Genomic DNA, 21,958 nt, shown 5'->3' with positions numbered 1-21,958 from the left:
ACTACTGAACAGCCGCTGGGAGTATAAGTTAATATAAGTATTTTGGCAATATCAATACTAATTAAATATCAATATCAATACGGCAATATCAATACTAATTAAAAATGCACATGCATATAAACATTCCTTTTCTAATTTTAATTTTTTCCTTTTTTTTTATAATTGTGAGAAATTGAAAATAATCTAAATGTCCATGTGGCAGAGTTCTAAAGATGGCCCTCTCAAGATTCCCATCTAGGGATGGTCTAGGTACTGTCGTAGAAGAGATTTAAGATATATTTTAAAGTCTAACTGAGTTAACCTTAATATATGGATAACCCAATAAGGTGAGCCCCACCCCCTTTTTTAAAAAAGTAGAGATTTCTCTCTTGGTAGCAGATGAGGAAGCCAGACAGATTCAAAGCATTGTTGCTGGCTTATAGATTGAGAGTGCCATGTGACAAGGCCTGCAGACTGCCTTGAGAAACTGAGCTGACAGCTAGGAAGGACAGGGGGCACATGCATTAAAATGGCATGAACTGAATGAGCTTGGAAGCAGATTCTTCCCTAAAGCCCCAGATAAGAGCCCAATCCAACTGACATCTTGATTTTGGCTTATAAAAAAAATATAGCTGAGCCATGCCAGCTATGACTTACAGAACTGTGAGCTAATAAATTTGTGCTAAGCTGCTACATTTATGGCAATTTTATATAGCAAAGGAATTGTAATGCAGCTCATAAACAGAGCATGGATAGTAGTGTTGCATACATATTATATATATTATATGGCAGTTAAATAAACTAGATTTATATATATTAACATGAAGGGAATTAAAAACGAGTAAAAAAAATTGCAGTATGAGACAGTTTATCAATCATAAAATATTGAGACCTCAAACAATGCTGTGTATTATCACATGCATTCTTATAAAATAGCAGTATAAAATCATGGGAGCACACACTTATTTCCTGAGTCATTCTCCTTTAGAGAGGGTGAAAGGAAGAAACAGACAGAATGACTTATTAAAGGGACCTCAATTTTCTTTTTTTTCTATTTAGTATATTAACATTTATTAAGTCTGGGTAGTAGGTATTTGCTAAATTACTACGATTATGTTTCTGTTTTTAAATATTGCTTCTGCTACTACAAATTTGTAACGCTATATGCACCAGATCATTAACATAACTGATAGTTTTTATTAAAATTTCCTTAAAGCATTCTCAATTCTACAGTTCAGAGAACTGAACTTATCTTACTTTTGCACTCTTATTCAGAAAAATCAGAATTACGTTTGTTTTAAAATAGATTTAATAAAAATAACTCAGTTTTATATATTTTACATGTGTAGAATATTTACAAATTCCTTCTACGGCATTTACTTAATGTTTACTACTTTTTCATTATTTGCCTTTTTGACTATTTCCTTCAGTAGTAAAATACTGTCCAGTGTTACCTGTAACTAAAATATTAGCTTCTTGGGTAATCCTCCTGGGTGAAAAAAAAAATGAGGTTGTTTATATTTAATCTTACGACAATTTTAACCAGTCATTCCAATTACTTTTACTTTACTTGCTTTGATTTTCCAATAACACTTGTTAAACATTAAACATACAGTGTACCAGTAGGAATTTATGAAGAGAATAAGGTACACACTGATAGTTCTAGTAACTGAGGTATATTCAAAAGTGCCCTTGTCCTTTTTTTTAAAGAGTATGACATAAGTATTCTCAATGGGAGCAAATATAGCTAAAATTAAAATACTACATTCTATCTACTTTATACGATTTCAATTTAAAAAGAGTAAATAGCTCACAATCTACATTTTTTAACTGCACATTAATCATTTGGAGTTTTCTGAATCCATTTTTTATAAAAATGAGAGTTTTACCTTGTTCTAAGGCCTCTGTTCTCTTCCGTTTTGTTGCCAGAGAGGGATTTGTCTGCTCTTTCAAAGTTTCCACTGGACAGTTTGGTCTTGGCAGCTGACATCCAGGTGTTGGCCCTGGCCGATTACTGAAATACTTCGTTTTCAATGCCTTTAAAAAGAAAAGATTCCAAAGAAAGTAAGCTTTTAAGTAAGTATCTGAACTGTGTTAAAGGAAATCTAGGGAGACCACCTAGAAAGACCAGGTGCTGTAGGTGTAAAAAATAAAAAAAATAGGCTGACAAGTCCTTGCAATCTGTGAGGTCAACCAAGGGTTGCCTCACCTAAAATAAAAATCACAATAAAAATAAATAAATAATAAATAAATAAATAAAAGAAAAAGGAAATCTAACCTCCAAAATTGTTGGGAACATTAAAAATACTGTGTGAATCCCAAAACAAAATTTCAAGTATTTGGACATGCAAATTACTACAAGTAAATATCTAGCAGCCTAAGATTAACTGATAATTCCATTACTATGAGGAAGATAATACCTTCTAATTTTTCCACAATTAAACAGTCTACACTAAATATGAAATACCCTTAGTAAGACATTGTATAATTCAGTTCTCTACAACTCAAAACACAAAAAGAGAAAGTTGCTTAAAAAGAACTTCCAAGTTTGTCATAACATCTATATGTATTCCAATTCCAAATCGTATAAATATAAATTATTAAAAATAAAGCTTTAAAAAAGAGAATAGGTTGGAAACAAGGGATTAAAATCCAATAATCCACTGCAAATTGATAGAAATTTTACTTGAAAGGACTTGTCCAAGGTTATTTCTATTTATTACCAGTCCAGTGACCTATAATAAGATTTTAAGTTTACTTCAGTCCATTCCAATAAAAATACTTTTATTCTAAATGACAAATTTATCAAATTTATACTTTACTTGCATCATAGTACTATTTAACAGCCATAGTAATTTAAGATATTTCCTTCTGGATAATCCTCTTAGGAACAAAAAAAGTCCATATACTCTTCAAGCATTTTCCTCACAACATTATTTGAAATAATGATTTAGAGATTTCTTACTTTAAAAGAATTGCATTTCTAAAGTATTACTTCTAAATAATAGCAGTTCTCTAAGTAAATTAAGCTAATTCTGAGCTACATAGCGATCTAAGAAAGAGTATCTCATTTCAACTTTAAGAGCCAAAAAAAATTTTTAAAATTCAGTTTATCAAAATACAACCCAAATCAGTTATCACAACTATTATCTTTCTGTAAGTTTTGAGTTTTACTATGAATGAAAATAACTTTCTAGATAATACGACTTGGTCTCAAGTTTATGATGAACATAATATGTATATACACGAGTGAAAAGATAATGAGTTACTTGTTTGAAATTAGAAGAGTAATTCTAATGGTAAAGTATCTAGCAAGTATGTATAAATGTAGCATGTATTGCTAAAAAGAAAAAGCTGATAGTAGTAAATGCATTAAACAATGGTTTGATAGTCTGTAATAAACTTACATGAAAAAAAAATACACTTTGTATCCTTGATATATTGTGTATTAACATGTTTTGTAAGATCTGAAGACTTGAGTTTTCATTTTAATTTGGCTTCCTTTATAAAGCCTAATCATTGCACTGTGTTGCAGTTTTACATATCCCTGCCTCGATTTTAGGTGTTTGTGACTCTGCCCTTTTTTGTTCTTATGCTTGTTTTTAAAACAAAGAACATTTTTTTAAAAAAAATCTATAGGTCTTTTATTCTTGTGTTGGATAACATTTCCCCCTTCTTTTAGTAAGAGCAAATATTCTTAGTGTTTCAAATTTTTGAGTTTGATAGTTATTTCTCTGTCAGTGTCAGTGTTTGTTCTATTTAATATCTTTCAATCTCTTGTGAATATACAGCTGTTATCAGATGGTACCATTTTCTCCCCATTATCACTTCTGATTGTGACAATGACCAGTGTGCATATCTGGATTGTATTTTATGAGAAACAAAGCACTTTTGGCACTAGGCTTGGTACAAGATTTAAATCAATACATAACAGTTTAATTGAAATATACTAGGGTCTTAATAAAGACAAACCTTGTTATATTTTCTTCTCTAGACTACTTGAAAGCCAATTATTTTATCAATTAATTATGAAATTGATATGTATTTACAGGTTCCTAAGCATGAATAACCTCTCCTGTAGTTGTGTGTGCATGATGTAATTTAATACCAGTCTGAATAGAACTTATAGCTTGGAAAAAAAATAAAATTTGTTACTCAAAACAAAACCAAAACACATCTTTCTAATATTTAAAGAATGTTAGAAAATCTTACAAAATTCTGTTTTTACTTTAACCTCATATTTTATAATATAAAGAAAATATGCTAAAAATACCTGTGAGGCTGTAATTCGAGTACATGGATTAAATGAGAATAAGCCTTGTATGAGAGCTAGCAAGTCATCTCCTGCCGCAATAAAGATGTGCTGTAATGGGATTCCAGGGAAACTCTTAAATGTCACGAAATCTGGAAGACTACACATGTCCTGTAAAGATATTTTTATAATTCAAGCTTAAGTAAATGATTGCAAGGCATATAGATCTTAAATGAAGAAATAAAACTCATACAGATATGATGATCTAAGTAGAAAACCCCAAGAAATCTATTTAAAAACTCCCAGGATTGGGGAGTAGAGCAAGGTTGCAGGATATAAAATAAATATACAAAATCAATTGTAGGTCTATACATTAGCAATGAACAGTGAACAATGAAATTTTTAAAATGCCATTTAAAATCACCCAAAAAGAACAATGAAATACTCAGGTGAAAATCTAACAAAGCATGTATAAGTCTTATATACTGAAAACTATAAAACATTAATGAAATAAAGCTGTATATAAATGGTGAGACCTATCATGTTTATGGATTGGAATATTCATCATCATAAAGATGTCAATTCTCCTCTACTTTTTATATAGGCTTAAACAATTCTTACCAAAATTCTGGCAAAATTATTGTTTATTCTAAAATTTACACGAAAGGCAAAGAAACTAAAATAGCTAGAACAACTCTGAAAAAGAACTAAAGTGAAAGGAATCAGTCTACCTGATTTCAAGACTTAATATATAGCTACTTTAATTAAAACTGTGGTATTGGCAGAGGGATAGATATATATAGATCAATGGAACACAAGAGAGAGAACCCAGATGACATCTTTACAAATATGCCCAACTGAGTTTGGACAAAGGTGCAAAACATTGAGTGGAAAGGTAGTCTTTTCAAGAAATGGTGCTGCAGTAATTGGACACACGGGGCAAAACAAAAACAAAACAAAACAAAAAAACAAACCTTGACCTAAGTCTCACACCTCATACAAAAATTAACTTAAAAAGGATCACAGTTATCAATAAATTATATCAATAAATGATAGCTATTAAGGTGTGTTTTACAGTTAGAACATATACTAAACTTTCAATAAGAAAGTTGAGTTAGTAATAGCACAAAAGAAATCCCTTACATTTAATTTCTACTTTGGATAATTTCACTGCAGTTTTAACCAGAAGGTGAAGAGTCTGATTAAAATTTTCTGATTAAAATTTCTCTTTTCTAGTACTTATTTATTCTCCAAGAGATAGGAAGGAAAAGCAAAAGGTCTATGATTTTAATTTAAGAATAAATAAGTGAGACTATTTTACTGAACTGTATATATAAAATTTAGCAACTTAAATTGTAAATTTTACCACAGACATAATTTTTCTTTTATGTAGACAATGGGTTAAAAATAATAATACTAAAACATTTTAATTTTGTTAATGAAAATTCTATAAACAAACCTAAATCCATCATAAAGATGTTGATAAACTAACATTAAAATGAAATATTACGCAGCTGTTAAAAAGGAAAAGGTCAGTAATATTAAGTACAAAGTAATTTGGTTGCCAAAAAAATTATATGGTGTGATCTCATTTTTTTTTAAAGAATAAAGGACACAAAATGCAACTCTGTATGTACGTATGTGTTTGTACATCCTCATAGCAAGCCTTTATACCAAACAGTGATTAACTCTGGCATGAAAGAAGGGTTATATGTACATAGGAAGCTGGATGGTATATCACAATTTTAACTTTTACTTTGTATAAGCTTTGTAATGAGTATATATTATTAGTAAATTAAGACAATGAATACATTTCTTTAAGTAATATTCACATGACAGCACTATGTGAAATCCTAACTAAATTTCAAAGAAAATGTATAAAGGCTTACAGGCCACTGTTCCTCAGTTGGTGTGCCTAAAGTTTCAAATATTCTTGTTAGTTGATCAAGGTCTGAATCTCCTGGCAAAAAAGGAACCTGAAAGAAAGTGAGAGGCAGACATTTTAAAGTGGTTTATGATAACTGTTATGCAAATAAAACTATAAATTTAATAAGAAAAACTAAATTGTTAACGAAAATTAAAATGTAGTCTGAGGTATACTGGATGTGGCATCAGACCCTGCCAATGCTAAGCTAATAAACAGCACCACACTGCCCATTTTATTCACTCCACAAATCTTTACTAAATACTTACATTGTAATAGGCACTGTGCTAAGCCTCAGGCATTCAAATGAGGGAACAAAACAGTCCCCACTCTGCCCTTGGGTAGATGTGAACAATAGTAATACAAGAAAAGGAGCATTTACACGATGGTATGTGTGAGTACAGGATCCTAGCCCATACACGAATAGCACCTAACCTACTCCATACAGGTTACGGAAGGCATCCTAGAGGGATTAGCAGGGAAAGCTGAAGGATAAAGAGTTAGCCAGAGGAAAAGTCTAACATGGAAGAGGACTATTCTAGCAAAAGGGAGGGTCAAAAGATGGTAGGTAAGAGAACACATCTCTATTCCAATCTTAATAAGCTGATAAATTATGAGAATTCTTGCTATATATAGATATAATTTCTAACTCACTCTCAGACATCTATGTAAATAAATAAAAGAGAAAAAAAGTTTTCTCTATTCTATGAATACCAGAGACCTTCAGCACTGTTAAAGGCCTTGAAAGTTTAGAGACTCACTAGGAAGATATAAGATTAAGTAACAAGTCTCCAACATTTTTATTATGGTAGAACTCTACCAGCAAAACAAACAAACAACAACAACAAAAAAAATCACCATCAAACTATGCCAGTTACCAATTTCTTCCACGTTCATCTTTTTTGCCTTCTCTGTGAGAATGGATCTGGCCCCCTTTAAATATGTTTCCTTTGCCAACGGAAGCTTTGTCAGTAGAGCATGCTGGAGAGACAGTACAGGAAGAGTTTCGCTTCCTGGTTCTGGTTTGCTTGCTCCTCAGACTCCTGTAGCACTCTCAGCTTCTCACAGGATGAGAATCCTGCAGTATGGACAGTTTCTCCAGTGCACAGCTCCAGCAATGCAGATACCAGCAGCTTCCCCTCTAGAACCTGCTGTGGACAATTCTGTAGCAGGGCACCTCCAGAGGAATGCTTCCCCCTGAACAGCTTTCCACAGACGACAGACTTCCAGCAAGTTCTGCCAGCACAGCTTCACAGCAACTTCTCTGCCATCCAGTGAGCCACATGGTGCCCTCTTCAACAAACAAGGTCTACATCCTCTTCTTTGGGTGCTCTGTCTCAGTCCTAGGGGTAAGAGGGGCTGCTCCTTATATCCACTATTTCTATACTCTTCAGAGTTCTCTTTACTTTTTATTGATCAGTCCCTCATTATTCAAATATCTTGTCATAGTTAATAATTCTTTATAATAAACTTCCCTAATCAAATTAATGTGTGGTTTCTATTTTGATTGGATCCAGACCTAATACAATTCCTATATAATACTGTGCTGTTATAAATGTGCACATTTAATATACATAGGAGATAGTGAACAACAGTTGACAAATATTTTTAGACATGCTCATGTTTTCTTCTTATACCTCAAAGAATTATCTTCTACTTTGCAGACCAACAAGGGAACTGTACTATAAAATTTGAAGAGAGGGACACTCGTCAACACAGCTTTAGTTTTGTGGGCAAGCTTGCCAACTGAATCAGATTTTCAAGTGTTTTCATCTGATGTAAAAAATTTTAATTAAAATAAGCTGCCTTATGGTTCCATTTTGAATAAATCAACTATAGAGGACATTTATGAGAAAAATTGATGAAATCTGAATATAGACTGGGTCTTTAACATTATAAAAGATTTATTCATTTTTTTCAGATGATAATGGTATTGTGGTTGATAAAAAATCCTTATCTTTTAGAGAAACAGTAACAGATGAATAAAATTATATGATGTCTGGGATTTGTGGCAAAAAAAAATGCGGTATCTGAGAGTATTGACAAAATAAACTTGCCAATGTGTCAAAAACCATTGATGCTGGCTGGTGGGTACATAAGAGGCTTGTTTTACTATTCTCTCTGTTTCTGCAGGTTTGAAAATACTAAATATTAGAAAGATTTTTTTTTCATGAAAGGAAGAACTGCTTTGGAATTAAAACTTAAAACTTTTAAAAAACTGTTTTACTTTTCTTAAATTAATGTATGCACGTGTTCGAACACTGAATAGACTCATAAAAAACCTGGTCCTTTGACTCATCGACCGCCCCCCACTTATAACTATGTAATTTTTGTTCAGTGCAGACATAACATTAAATTTCTCTTCCTGTATAATAATTTGGTTTTCCTAGAGGTAATGATTCCCTAGTCCTCCTCCTCTCTCAACTCCTCCCATTATTCCCCACTTTGGCAATTTAGTTTGTACCTAGGGCTAAGACTCCAGTTATTCAATATCATTTACTACATGATCAAACCTATCAAAATCGATCAGTTCCATTTTTCTGGAGACACCCCCCAACAACTGAAGCATTCATCTCATCTGCTACAATCTGAACTAGTTATTATCTAGGCCTGTTGCATACTTGTTTTCTCAGAACTTCCCTTCACTATTAAATGGAGAATTCTATTCATTTCTTTCCTGTGTTGAATCTATGTTCCCTGGATCCCACGTCTCTTTACCCATTTATAGTAGAGCATATCTTCCAATAACTTAAGGAATCGGATATAAAATTTTTGGTAAATAAATTGTATTTATTTTCATAGCTAATTGGAAATAAGAATGTGCACAGAACTCTAGGTTGAAATCATTTTTTCTCACAATGTGTTCTTTACTTTCTTCCAGGTTTCAATGTTGTTGTTCAGAAGTCTGATGCCATTCTTTTCTCTAATCCTTTATTTTGGTTTCTATGTAAGGTATGTTTTTTCTTTTGGGGGAAATAAAATTTTTCTAGCCCCTGGCACTCTGAAATTTCACAACCTGCCTTGACATGGGTCTTTCATTCATTGCGAAGAGTCTTTAAGGCACTTTCATTCTATTCACACGATGCTGGGCTGTTTCTTGTGAACTGCCTATTCTACATTTTCTTTGTCCTCTTTTTATATACTAGGATCAATCCTGGATCAATCTACTAATACTACAGTCTGTCTTTATCTTTTGGTTCTACTTAATGAGAGTTCTTAGCTTATTTTTCCAATATTTCCACTGTTTTTGTTTGCTTTTAATGATCCTATTTGAAAAAATTTAAGTAGTCCTTATTCTTTGATTGTTCCTTCAGTAAATGAGCATTGTGCTCTTGTTCTACAGATATAGTATATTGTTTTAGTTCTCTGACGATTGGGGGGTACTGGTGGTGAATTTTCTTCTGCTACCTGTTTCTATTTTATCCAAGTTCCTTTCTTAGTTTGTTTCTGTCTTTCACGTTGGATACTTTCATCGAATATCTGGTGATCTATACATGTTGGACAGATTCATTAAATATCTGAAAATCCTTGATAACTGTCTGGTGACCATTAGCTAACCATTAATATTTCTGGGTAAGATACTAAAAGCCTGATTAAAAAGCCTTATATCTATGAAGAGAGCTTCTAAATTCATAGACTCTGCTCTAAAAAGACTGGACACAGAATTTAATGCCAATTATCTGTGGGTCTATTCTCTGGGACTATTCAGTTCTTCCAGTGAAGGATCCTCTTATCTTTTACCTGGGTTAACATGGGATATTACACTGGTTGCCAGGGTTCTGGAAACTGAGCAAGGAAATAGATTTAAGGTGTGCAGACTTCAGTGTAATCTGCAAGTTTTCACCCTGGCACCTAACTCTAATCCTTCACTGTGTCTAATCTTCCTGCCATGTTGAGATTCCTCCTTGAATACCTTTGGAGAATAAATCTTTCTCTGGTAGAGAAATAAACTAGGGGAAAACTTAGTTGGGGGAGGAGAGGTGACTTGGCTGTGTTAAGGATCCTGGTATTAACTGCTCCATATAAAGATTTTTTTAACCAACCCCCCCCCCCGTTTTTAGTCTTGCACCTCACAGCTGCCATCAGTGGTCATAGGTGCCTCCCATTACTAAGCAACTTCAGGATTCTGTGTGCTACACCAAACTTGCCTTCTTCATTTCTGGCTTTATATTTTCTGGCACAGTGTTAGTGTTACAGGCATTTCCTACTTTCAAAGATGGCATTTATATTTGTTTTTCTTTAAGAGATAATTTTTAAGGGGGAGATTTTTGCCCAGCCATCTTAAATATCTTTAAGATATAATCATCGCTTTATTTGAAAATGTCTTCATTGTATTAAACATCAATGTATAATGACTAAGAAATCCACAGTTATGTATGAGCAGGTATTCGGTCCAGTATGTAACCCAAGATATACCACTGTTTTTTTCCCTAGGGATGAATAATTATTTCTAATTTTCATTTAGTAATCTGAATGGCTAAATCTAAGAATATGAATAGCATGTATATCTCATATGGCAGCTCTACAATTTCATTCTTAGCAACTAATGATCTTACTGATTTTTGTTTGTTAAATATGAAATATGGGCTAGTGGGCCATCCATATTTAGTTAACAAAACTGTACAACATTCAAGTAATATCCACATTACTGCAAACACAAACATTATCAGAAGAATAGCCTGTGCTTCTTATTGCTTTCTTTTTTCTGTTCTATAATAACTTCTTAGGGGGTATCAGAATTTCACCCATACAAAATTGTGACTAAGCATATGAATGAAAACTTTTTAGTTTTAGGGGAAAAAATCCAATTAAAAAAGGAAGAAAGGTACTGAAATGGGACTTCTCTCTGGTTCTTTTCAATGACTCCACTCATGAAATCTCTTTAAATTGTGTTGAGATTCATCTTTTAAACAAAATTGTTATTGTACAAATTTATTTTTCTTTTTTCATATCTTTCAGGGAGGCAGGGATCGCAAACCAAATATTAGAAAATTGGCAGATATTTTTTATGCAATGTGCATAATCAACAATATAGTTCTTGAATAACTGGAGTGCTTTGGTCTCTAGCACTTGTGTGCATCCTCGACTGATGGAAACTCTGTTCTAATCTGATACAGTCAAACTGAGGTACTGAAATGACAAAAAGGCTTAAGGTGACCATATTCTAAACCATAGCTCTGGATCTTCATCATCTGAATAAAGTGAGAGGAAGGTAGGCAAGTGCTGATTGATGTAACCTTTGTAATACAACATCGTCTCTAGAAGAGGCTCTAATGCAGGCCTGAAGGGTGATCACTGACCTTACCGTAAGGCATAAAGTATCTTCCCCAAATTATAAACTTGTTTACAAACTAAAACGGTTATTTTTGAAACTGCCTAGACTAGATACAGGCAGTTGCTTAGCAAGTAGTGTCCAAGTTTAGATTTTCTATTAATCACTATCTGTCTTAAATCATTAAGAAAAAAAGAATATAAAGAGATCATAAATTTAAAAGCACCTTGTGCTATTTAATGACATAATCCTAGACCTAAGTATTCCACTGATATAAATATTTCTATATTTCTTTTCATTTAACAATATCGGAGGATATTCCTAATATAGACCAATTGGCTTCTAAAATGATTTAAACTACACTGAGTACTTTGGTTGGATACAGACTTACTTAATATTGCTTCTCTATTTTCTAGTTTAAGTAGTTTTTTAAACCTACTTTTATAAAATTTATATAAAAGAAAAACACTTAAAAAGGCTGAATGCTTATCATAGAAAATCTTTCTTTTAGCTATCCTTTCAATATTATATAACTATGAATATTATACAACATATGTAATATGTAATAAACTATATATAATAAATATACTATATAACTAGTCTTCTTTCAGTTATTGTCTGTTTGGACTACAGGATCTCACCACAGATCTAGAATGTACAGACAGCATTTCCATGGATGTATTCAAACGAGCAAAGGGACAGTTTAAAATAGAAAAATTTTTTTCTTCAATTGTGCAGGACAAAAAATATGGCAAAATGGTACAATTCTTCACTAATTAGGGCTGTCTGTCCATTGCTTCATAACCTTAATAATGATTCCAGCAACAATGTCAATGGATAAGACTTCAACTGTGATTTCGACCAAGTCCACAATTTCTAAATCGTCTTTTCTCAACTGCTGTCCTTTCTCAATGGAGTCACTAGTCATAACATTAGGGGCTTAGGAATTGTTTTTCTTAGTCCTGAATGCACTGTGCTTTCGGTTGCTGACAGATTCTCAAATTTGAACTTGTGGTAAACTCTGTGCTCCTGTGAGTAGCAGAGCTGCCATGCCATCTGATTCACAGGACCCAATACCAGCACAGGATAACTAAGTCATTTTCAAGTCTAAATGTGAGGGTTTCTTCAGCAAGCACCTTACCTTCAACATTTAGTAGGGCTAACCTAAATTTAATAGCTAAAGTTAAGTCTCTAAGTCAGCATCTTCCTCTCCAATGAGGGCAGGAAGAGGATGTTTTATGTTAAGGTGGTCTCAGTCAGAGAAATGGTATGGGACCGTCATGACTGCTCTGCTTGAACAGAACTAAAATAATCCTCTCGTCTACAGCCATGCTACCCTAAACAAGACTGATCCCGTATGATCTCGGAAGCTAAGCAGAATTGGGCCTGGTTAGTACTTGGATGGGAGACCACCTAGGAAGACCAGGTGCTGTAGGTGTAAAAAATAAGAGATTGTAAACTGACAAGGTCCTTGCAATCTGTGAGGTCAACCAAGGGTTACCTCACCTAAAAAATAAAATAAAATAAATAAATAAATAAAATAATCTTTTCACACAAGGTTTAAAGTTACACAGAGTTGCAGCTACAGTGGTTGGTATTACACAGCTCTTAACGTATATATTTAAACAGTCCCAAACAAAAAAGTCCCAGAGGTATAAAAGTTCATCCTAACACATTTAGTTACTGTAGAGATATTCCCATATTACAATCCAATGAGGGTTTTATTTTATTTCATAACACAGAAACGACTGATTATAAAACCTTTACTGTCCTAAATGGGAGGTGTTCTCATCTCATATTAGCATTAATAAAAAGGTCACATTAGGGGTAGGCTTATTTTTTTTTTGAATTGGTCTGTTTATTGGCTTTTTGTGTAAAGATGATGTCCCTCTCTGAAAATTATCTCTGAGAAGATAATTCTTACAGAAATTATAAGAATAACTATAACAATATTGAAGTGTGTACAGCAATTCAAGACTTACCCTTAGAAGTAACTCTGCTAATATACAGCCAACAGCCCACATGTCCACACCTACACCATACATTCTAGCTCCAAACAGTAACTCAGGGGCCCGATACCACCTGAAGAACAAAAAGAAATACTGTCATTTTAGGATGGAATTATTAAAGTATTTCCTAGAGAAAACTCCTCAGTGAAACATCATCCCACTGATGAAATTTACTTTTAAGGCTATATTAACTCAATAAAAACTGGCAATAAAACAAGTAGAGTTCTGTATTGCTGCCAGAAAATTATATACATCCTTGGTCCATTCACTTTCATACTTTTTTAGATGATTAACAACCTTCTTTCTCCTGAAACCCTCAGCACCATCCTTCATCTCAGCTGATGACTTTGCTTCCTATTTCACTGCAAAAAGTACAAGTGAAAAATTTTTTTTTTCTACACTTACCTACAGTCATTTGTACTCACACAATCTACCTTCCCATCTGTAACTACATATGAACCGTCTGTGACTGTTTTTAAAAGCTAGTCTCTCAACTTGGGCACTAGATACTATGCTATCTCGCTTTTTTTTCAAAGATATTGCTCCTGTAGTTCCCTCCTCTTTCTCCTCTATCAACTTTTTGTTCTTTACTAGACTATTAGCACTGATGTACAAACATACCATTATTTCTCTGACCTTAAAAAAATAAACAATAAGGAACAGAAAGAACAAACTAATCAAAAACAGACTCACAAATACAGAAGACAATCTGGTGACTGCCAGAGGGGAAGGAGAGCGGGGGTTGGGAGAAAAGGGTGAAGGGTTAAAGAAGTACAAGTTAGTAGTTGAGAGTCACGGGGATGGGGAGTATGATTTAGTAGTTGAGAGATGGTCACAGGGATGGGGAGTATGACGCAGGGAATGTAGTCAGCAGTAATGTAATGGCTATGTGTAGAGCCAGAGGGGTGCTAGAGTAATTGGGGGGATCATTTCACAAACTATATAAATATGTAACCAATGGACTGTATACTTGAAATAATAAAATAAAACGTGAAACAAAAACCACACTAAACACCAAAGAAACAAACAATAGAAACTTCTTTAGACCCTACAGATATCTCCTCATTCTCCGGTAAGTCCGTTCTCACTGCCTCCAATTCCTCTTTTCTCATTCTCTTAAACTCTTTTCAATCACGCTTTCATCCTACTACTTCACCAAAACTGCTCTTGTCAAGGTTAATAATGATATCCACATCACTAATCTGTCAATTCTCAGTCCTCGTTTTAACTCGATTAGTAGCATTTGATTTGCATGAAGAGAAAATATGAGAAATTGACACATGAAAAGCACTGTAAACAGTACTCTTGTATGTAGGTCCCTGTTTTCTTGAGTTCCAAGAGTTCCTGAATGATGGGCATAATCTTTCCAGCAATTACATGAATAACTACTTATATCCCTTACTTCTTACTCAGGGCTCAGATGACTGAACTCAAGGGATCTATTTGGAAGGTGATAAAGTAATTTAAAGGATTAGACAGAGAATCTGTAGATCTTCTCATATCCTTATGACTCTTGAAAAGTAACGCCATCCTGACAAGAACTGTAAAATCTACTATCCCTATCTAATGTGATTTTTAATTTTTACATGTAAAAAGTATAAACAAAATACAAATGTAATAATAATATGAAAAATCCAAATATATAGATAGTGCTTTGTTTTGTTTAGAGAATTTTCATTCATACTGAGTGATATAAAATATGGAAATAGGACTGAACAAATAAACACAGCACCCCCATCAGGTGATTATGTAAAACAGCCACTTAAGTTCCAACCCACCTAAAATGTAAAAGTATAAATTATTCCCCAAAGTCACTAGGTAAATGTCTGAAGACTGAGTTAATTCAACTCCATTTGAAAGAAGGGGCTGTATTTTTTTTCATTGAGATAAGATATACATAACAAGGGCTGTATTTTTAACAAATCACCAACGATGATTCCTCAACTCTGCCAAAAGAAGCCAAAAGATGCTCACTTGTGAATAATATCCTGCATGTTATAAGCTTTCAGTTATTTAAGGGATTCTTACCTGGTTACAACCTGATGTGTATAAGCTCTATTGGGGCTCCCAAATGATTTGGCCAGGCCAAAATCTGCCAGCTTTAGAACTCCATTTTCATCTAGCAACAAGTTGTTTGGTTTTAGATCCTACAGCATGGAGGTTTTAAACAAACAAGTAAGCAGAGTTGGGGAGACTACCATAACAATTTAGTTGGCTTAAATTTAAACTTAGCAAAAACTGGGTAACGCTCCAAAGTAAAGAACAATCAATATTTTTTTCATTGATGTAAAATCCTATCAAAGCAAAACAAGATTGACTAAGACCCTGGGTCAAGTTACCTAATTTCACTGAACTTCAATTTACCTACTTTTACAGGGTTGCTGTGAGGATTAAATTTAGTGTTTTCTGTAAAGAGCCTGGTGTGATGACTGGCTCATAGTAAGCACTCAATAAATGGCTGCTGCCATTAATTTAATAACAACATAAACTTTAGTACATAAAAACTATACATTTAGAAAAGATGAAGAACATATTCTCAAATCTATGCTAAGACGATAACAGCAATAACAATAACGTATAAGGGATTCCAAGTTTAAGGTATGAGAATTATTAACTATAAATTATATATTCTTAGCTATTTATCTAAATAAGTGTCTAAGAATATTTACCTATCTAAATTATGTCTTGTTTCAATGGCTGAATGTTCAGAACAATGACTCGACCATTTCAGAAATTTAATTTATTACTTCAGCCTAATTTTAGACTAGTAGAAATATTATTTTTCTAAAGGTATTTTAGCATTGTATAATTTAATCCAGACTCTCACTGTACTTTTCCGCCCCCATAACAACTGCAGGGTACAAAGAACACTGGACTTAAAGCCAGAAGATCTAGCTTCTAACTAAATTTCATATAGTAATTTAGAGTCCTCACACCACCACCTGGTGGAACAACTGAAGAGAACAGACAAGAAAGTGGGATAAAATGCTCCAGCTATTATCTCTGTTTAATTTACATACTCAGACCATTTATGTAATAAACTGGCTATATAAAACTTGACAACATAAAGAAGCAATCACACTTGGTTAAAAACCTTACCCTATGTAAAATCCAGTGTTGATGTAAATATTCTAACCCCTGAAGAGTCATCAACATGTACGCTTTGATGTGTGATGGTGTCAGCACAAGACTATTATCCTTTATTATAACCTGTAAAGCAGGTATACAATATATAGGTAACTTCATTATTCCAAATAAATGCCACCATATAAAATCATTGACAGATATAAAATGAATTTATTTATACAGGACAATCTTAAGAAAGGTTGCCTAACTCTCTTTACGAAGCACTGGCAGAATTTCCAGTCATGTGGTTAGAAGTATCTTTGGTTTGGGAAGAAAACAGTGCTTTGTCTCTTACTGCTTTATTCACTTGCTCCAGGATGTATAGCTCCTTCTGATAATAGCATTCAATATTAGTTAGGGAAACCACCTGTTCCCAGCTGAACCTACATGGTTAAAACAAGACTGACCATTGCTTGCAGCCTCCAGAGGTAGGCACATAACCCAAGCATAGTCAATCACCACTGTAGCCTGCTGTCCAGGAGACTGATTCAGAGAGGGACATGCGAACCATGCCAAGCCAATCAACTAGGCTAAATGCCTGTGCTAGAATAAAAAAGAACAGAGAACTTCCTTTCTTCAGGGATTATTAAACTCCAAGGATATTCGCCTAGATGTACCAAGGCTACTATATTGAGAAATTATGTCCATGAATGAAGGCAACAGAGAAAATAGAGTGAGTTAAAGTGCAAGACTGAGTTCTGATGGTATTGTTTGTGAGCTGTGCCTAAAACCGGTTTATTCCTAGACTTATCAGTTACATGGGCTAAAAATTCTCATTTTCTCTTTTGAAAAAAAATCAGATTTAGGTAAACTGTACCTTTTTAGTGCACAGTTCCATGACTTTTAACACATCCAGTTGTGCATCCACCAGCATAATCAAGATATAGTACTATAATGCCCCCCAAATTCCCTCAGGCCCCTCTGTACTCAGTCCTTTCTGTGCTCCCAACCCCAACAACCCCTGATTTCTGTTCCTTTAGTTTTACCTTTTCCTGAATATCATATAAATAGTATCATATATAGCCTTCTGAACCTAGCTTCTTTCATTTAGTATAATGTATCTGAGATTCATCTATATTGTTGTATATATTAATAGTTCATTTCTTTTTTATTCCCAAATAGTATTATATTGTATGGACACACCCATTTACTTATACATTCACTGGAAAAAGATATTTGGATTGTTTCCATTTTGAGTGACTATGAATAAGGCTAAACAGCTGTGTACCAACTGATTTCTATGTAGATATGTTTTAGTTTCTCTTAGATAAATACCTAGCAGTAGCATTGCCAGATCATACCTTAAACGTATATTATATTATATGAAACTGCCAAATTCTTTTCCCAAATGGCTGTACCGTTTTGCGTTCTCACCAGCAGTGTATGTGAGAATTCTAGTTGTTCCACTTTCTTGGATTGTCAGTTTTTGAGATTCAATTAATAGTAAAGAAAAGCATAAGATCTTATTTTTCCTCAAAAGCTTTCAAAAGGTTGAGATTCTGTGACACTATGGAAAAGAAGCTCTATATTTTCAAAGGTCTAACACTCATTTCTCTAAAAATTATGCTGACAAGGTATAGGGTAACTCAGACAAATGCTAATGAAATCCAAATCTTTAACACTGGATGGCTAAAGGATTCAGAAGATCCTGGATTTAAGAGTCTACCCAGATTTCAAAATTAAGCATTCTTTTGACTACCAGTATCCTCCTAAGTAGAAAATAAACATTTAAGTTCTCTTTTGAACAGAGAAAAAAAATTCCTCTAGGAATCTTAATCTTACCTCTAGATCAGTTTCCATAAAATCAAAGACAAGGCTAATATTAGATTTATGTCCAAAAGCATCAAGGAGCTGCAAAGCAAAATTTAAAAATAATGAAAATGTGATTCTCTATTAACTACTTGAGAGCATTAACAAAGTAATTTTTAAAAATTTAAATAAGCATTGGACAATTGATAATTCCCTGTAAAGTTTAAGTAATTTTATTAAATTTGATATTTACTTTTTGGGGGGCTAGGAATTAGTATTTTGAGGAACAAAAATGTTAAACTTTACTAAATACTTAATCTTTCCCCTGACATTTTAGAAGTTACAATTAAGAAATGAACTAATAAAAACCTAATCTCAGTCTCCAATTCAGAAAAATTTCTACTTCAGAAAATCCTATCAATTGCAGTGGCAGAAATCATTCATTGAATGAGTGCCTACTCTATGCCAGGAACTATTCTAAGTACTCTAAATGTATTCAATTAGCTAGTCTCACAACAATCCTATAAGGTAAGGACTATGGCACAAACATGTGAAGGAACTTGCTCAAGGTCTTGTATATGCTAGAACTCTCTAGGCTTCAAAATGATTTCTGACAAAATTAGCCTTATGCCAGTATTTTATTTCACCAGTTTTACACTTTTAAAGACACTGCCTACAGGAACAATTTGGATAGAAAATACATTTCAGTCTGATAAACTTTTCAGTTTTTTTGCAAGGCTTACCTACAGCTCATTTTGCTAAGCCTTCAGTCAACACACCACATTCAGAAAAGACAGGGTCCCAAATCCCAGAAACAACTTACATCATACTCACACCAATTATATTTGGATGACTTAGCTCCTGTAATAATTTTATCTCTCTTAAGGCTGTTCTATTTATACCTATATAAAAAAGCAAAGCAAAAAGTGAAAATTATTTTCAAATCTTACATTTTTTGGGAAGGGTTAGTCTCTCAGGAAATAGCAATGAATATTTTACAGAAAAATAAGGGCTATTTTGATAATTTCAATGACATCTGTTCTTCTTTTATACTGTTTTATTTTTAAAATAGCTTACACAGACTAAGACAAATGGTGAACAAGTATTAACTTTATCTGTAGCATATAAGATCTAAAGACTGCTGGAATAACAACACGTAAAAGTGAGATGCATATAGACGCTAAGTCAATAGCTTCTCCTCTCTTGTCCTATGAATGTTGGCAACAGATTTATGCTAACAGCAGACTATCGATAAGACAGTTTTTTTTTCAATGCAAAGGATAGAACTCAAAATGAAAAATAAGATCTGGTATTAGTTATTAGTTATTATATAGATGATGGGTCCTTTTTATAAGAATTATTTCTTGACAGCTAAACAAGACTTAGCACTCTAGCAAACGAGGCTTTGGAAGAGGGATGAAGAAATCTTTTCATTCATACATCCATTCCATTGTGAGTTTTGTGTCCTTCCATGAAGGTGTATCCTGAATTTTCAAAGTAATTAGAAGCTCAGAAAAAGAAGAAACAATGACCTAAAACAGTAACGAAGACAGCAAGACAAACCACTAATAACTTTGCTGCCTTCCATTTACTAAGGTGATTTGAATGTTAATCTCTATACTCAAACAGTGGAAATCACAAATATCCTGTCTCTATTTTGAGTCAATCTTTACTCTTCTGGGACCTTGCAATAATTCTACCCAGAACCACTGTTAACTCTAATACTTTGCTCATTTCCTCAGTGAGAATAAAAACCTTTCCTGTTCTGTCAAATTACAAGAAATACTTACCATCTTTAGCTTCTGATCTATGTCCAAGTTTGATCTGGTAGAGGAAAAATACAAACACATTAAAAATGTGTTGTTATTTAGACAATGCATATACATAAAATTATACATACACATGTACACATACTTCAAAAACTTAGCTACAGCAAAAACATGTAGCAACTCATATGTACTTAGTATTAGTGGGCAAGAAGAGAGTGGGAATCATGAATCAGAAAGATAAACCTAACTATATAAGGATCAAGTTCCTTCCATTCCTTAGACCTTAAGTTTTTGAATTACATATTCAAAACCACTCAAGAAATAATGATATAGCATATTTAAAGAAATGGAGGTAAATACCAAAGGAAACAGTTATAGGAATTGAAAGTGACTACTCGAAGGATTGAAAACCAGGGGCAGAGGAGTCAGGCATGTTAAAAAGCCTTGGCCTACTAACTGACTTTTCAAACCACAAAGATGTATTACTTGAAACAAAAATTAAGTGTAAAAGAAGATTAAGCTAGTGTTCTCAAAAAGAAAAAGTTCATCCACCCAGTGCTAACAGAGCCAAACACTGAACACTGAGAACTGTAGTGGAGAAAGACTGGCTAATTTATTATGAATGGCACCACCCAGGAGAATGGGAAGCTAATGCTCAAAAGGCTGAACTTCTTGATGGCTTCTAGGTATATATAAGGCAAAAATCACAAGACACTGGTGGGTTAGGGTTTCGGGTTCCTGTTGGGAGCTGATTGGTTAGAGGCAAGGGTAATAAATCATTTCTTAATGTCTTGAGGACAGCTCGGAGGTCTGCTCTGATGTCCCTGTCTGGTTTCATGGAAAAATAGCCAGGGATTCATTCCAGTTAGGGCTCATGAGCTGAAACATAACTACGGTCAAGATGTTATCTTTAGCTTAACAGAAATTCATACCTTGTGACCCTTAGTCAAGGTATGGCCATTGTTTCCGGATGCCTGAGGGGGTTAATGGCTAGTGAGGGAAAGGGCTAAGTCTTATAGGGCATGCTGTGAAGAAACTGAAGAATGCTGGGGCTATGTATTAAATCAAAACCATACATTATATCAGGACTCTTGGGTTCCACTATGAGTCACCCTCACGGTGTAAAAGTCTATCACAGAGAAACAGAATGGATTATTCCCTAATTTATGTTAAAAGCAAGCAAGCAAACAACAAAAAAACCCACTAGGACTTTCAGACGACTATAGGACTCAATATGACCACAATGTGAAGAGATTAGTCAGTTAAGTCAATACATTTTTAATGAGTGTCTACAGTATAATTCGAGTGGAAGTAAATAGACAATAAATTCATACATAAAAGGATTTCAGATTTTCATATAATAATGATAATAGAGAAACACGGCAAAGAACACTAGGAAAGGACAGGAGCATGTCTATTTTAGCTAGAGTGACCAGCAAAGGCCTCTAGGCGGAGAAGACATTTTAGTGAAATCTAAATGATAAGGAACCAGCCACGCCAAATTTAGAGGAAAAATATATTAGCCAGAAGGCAGAACAAATGGAACAAGCCTAGGACTGGAATGAATTTAATGTGTTCAAGGGACAGAAAGGTCAGTGTGGCTACAATATACAGAACCAGGAGTAGAATCTACAAGATAACTTCAGAAAGAGGAGAGTAAAAGGTTTAACAAAGGAATAGCTATAGTGCTAGATTATAGGGATGTAAGCTGGAAAAAGAGATGAGAGAAGTCAGAAAAAGTAAAAAAGATACCAATGACAGGAATAATTTTGCAAATAAAAGGGAGCCAGGTGTTAAGTGAATGAGGGGAATACGCTTCAAAGGAGTTAGGGATGGTGTTAGGGATTTTGAAGGAGAGAGTCGAAGGAGCAGCAGGAA

The 21,958-nt window shown here is 33.8% G+C and overlaps 1 protein-coding gene and 1 pseudogene across 3 annotated transcripts in view; one reads left to right on the top strand and one right to left on the bottom strand.

Annotated features, from left to right (window-relative positions):
* Positions 1 to 158: 158 nt before the first annotated feature.
* CDK7 (cyclin dependent kinase 7) overlaps positions 159 to 21,958 on the bottom strand; it is a 23,152-nt gene continuing 1,352 nt past the window's right edge. The window contains exons 3-12 of one of the 3 annotated variants that reach the window (XM_006913109.2): positions 20,102 to 20,135; positions 19,146 to 19,213; positions 18,345 to 18,413; positions 16,536 to 16,646; positions 15,465 to 15,583; positions 13,410 to 13,509; positions 6,121 to 6,207; positions 4,253 to 4,402; positions 1,869 to 2,016; positions 159 to 1,468 (exon numbers count right to left, since the gene is read on the bottom strand). In XM_006913109.2, coding sequence (XP_006913171.1) covers positions 1,440 to 1,468; positions 1,869 to 2,016; positions 4,253 to 4,402; positions 6,121 to 6,207; positions 13,410 to 13,509; positions 15,465 to 15,583; positions 16,536 to 16,646; positions 18,345 to 18,413; positions 19,146 to 19,213; positions 20,102 to 20,135 — 915 coding nt within the window. In that variant the 3' untranslated portion in view covers positions 159 to 1,439. Of the gene's footprint in view, positions 1,469 to 1,868; positions 2,017 to 4,252; positions 4,403 to 6,120; positions 6,208 to 13,409; positions 13,510 to 15,464; positions 15,584 to 16,535; positions 16,647 to 18,344; positions 18,414 to 19,134; positions 19,214 to 20,101; positions 20,136 to 21,958 lie in introns of those variants that run through there. The other 2 variants (XM_025047729.1, XM_025047730.1) reach the window with 2 other exon arrangements.
* Positions 12,747 to 12,865, top strand: LOC112480837 (annotated as a pseudogene).

Source organism: Pteropus alecto, unplaced genomic scaffold, assembly GCF_000325575.1.
Source record: "Pteropus alecto unplaced genomic scaffold, ASM32557v1 scaffold20, whole genome shotgun sequence".
In the NCBI taxonomy this organism is placed as follows: Eukaryota; Metazoa; Chordata; class Mammalia; order Chiroptera; family Pteropodidae; genus Pteropus; species Pteropus alecto.
The sequence above is the reverse complement of the archived record's forward strand: the minus strand, read 5'-3'. Positions and strand labels throughout refer to the sequence as shown.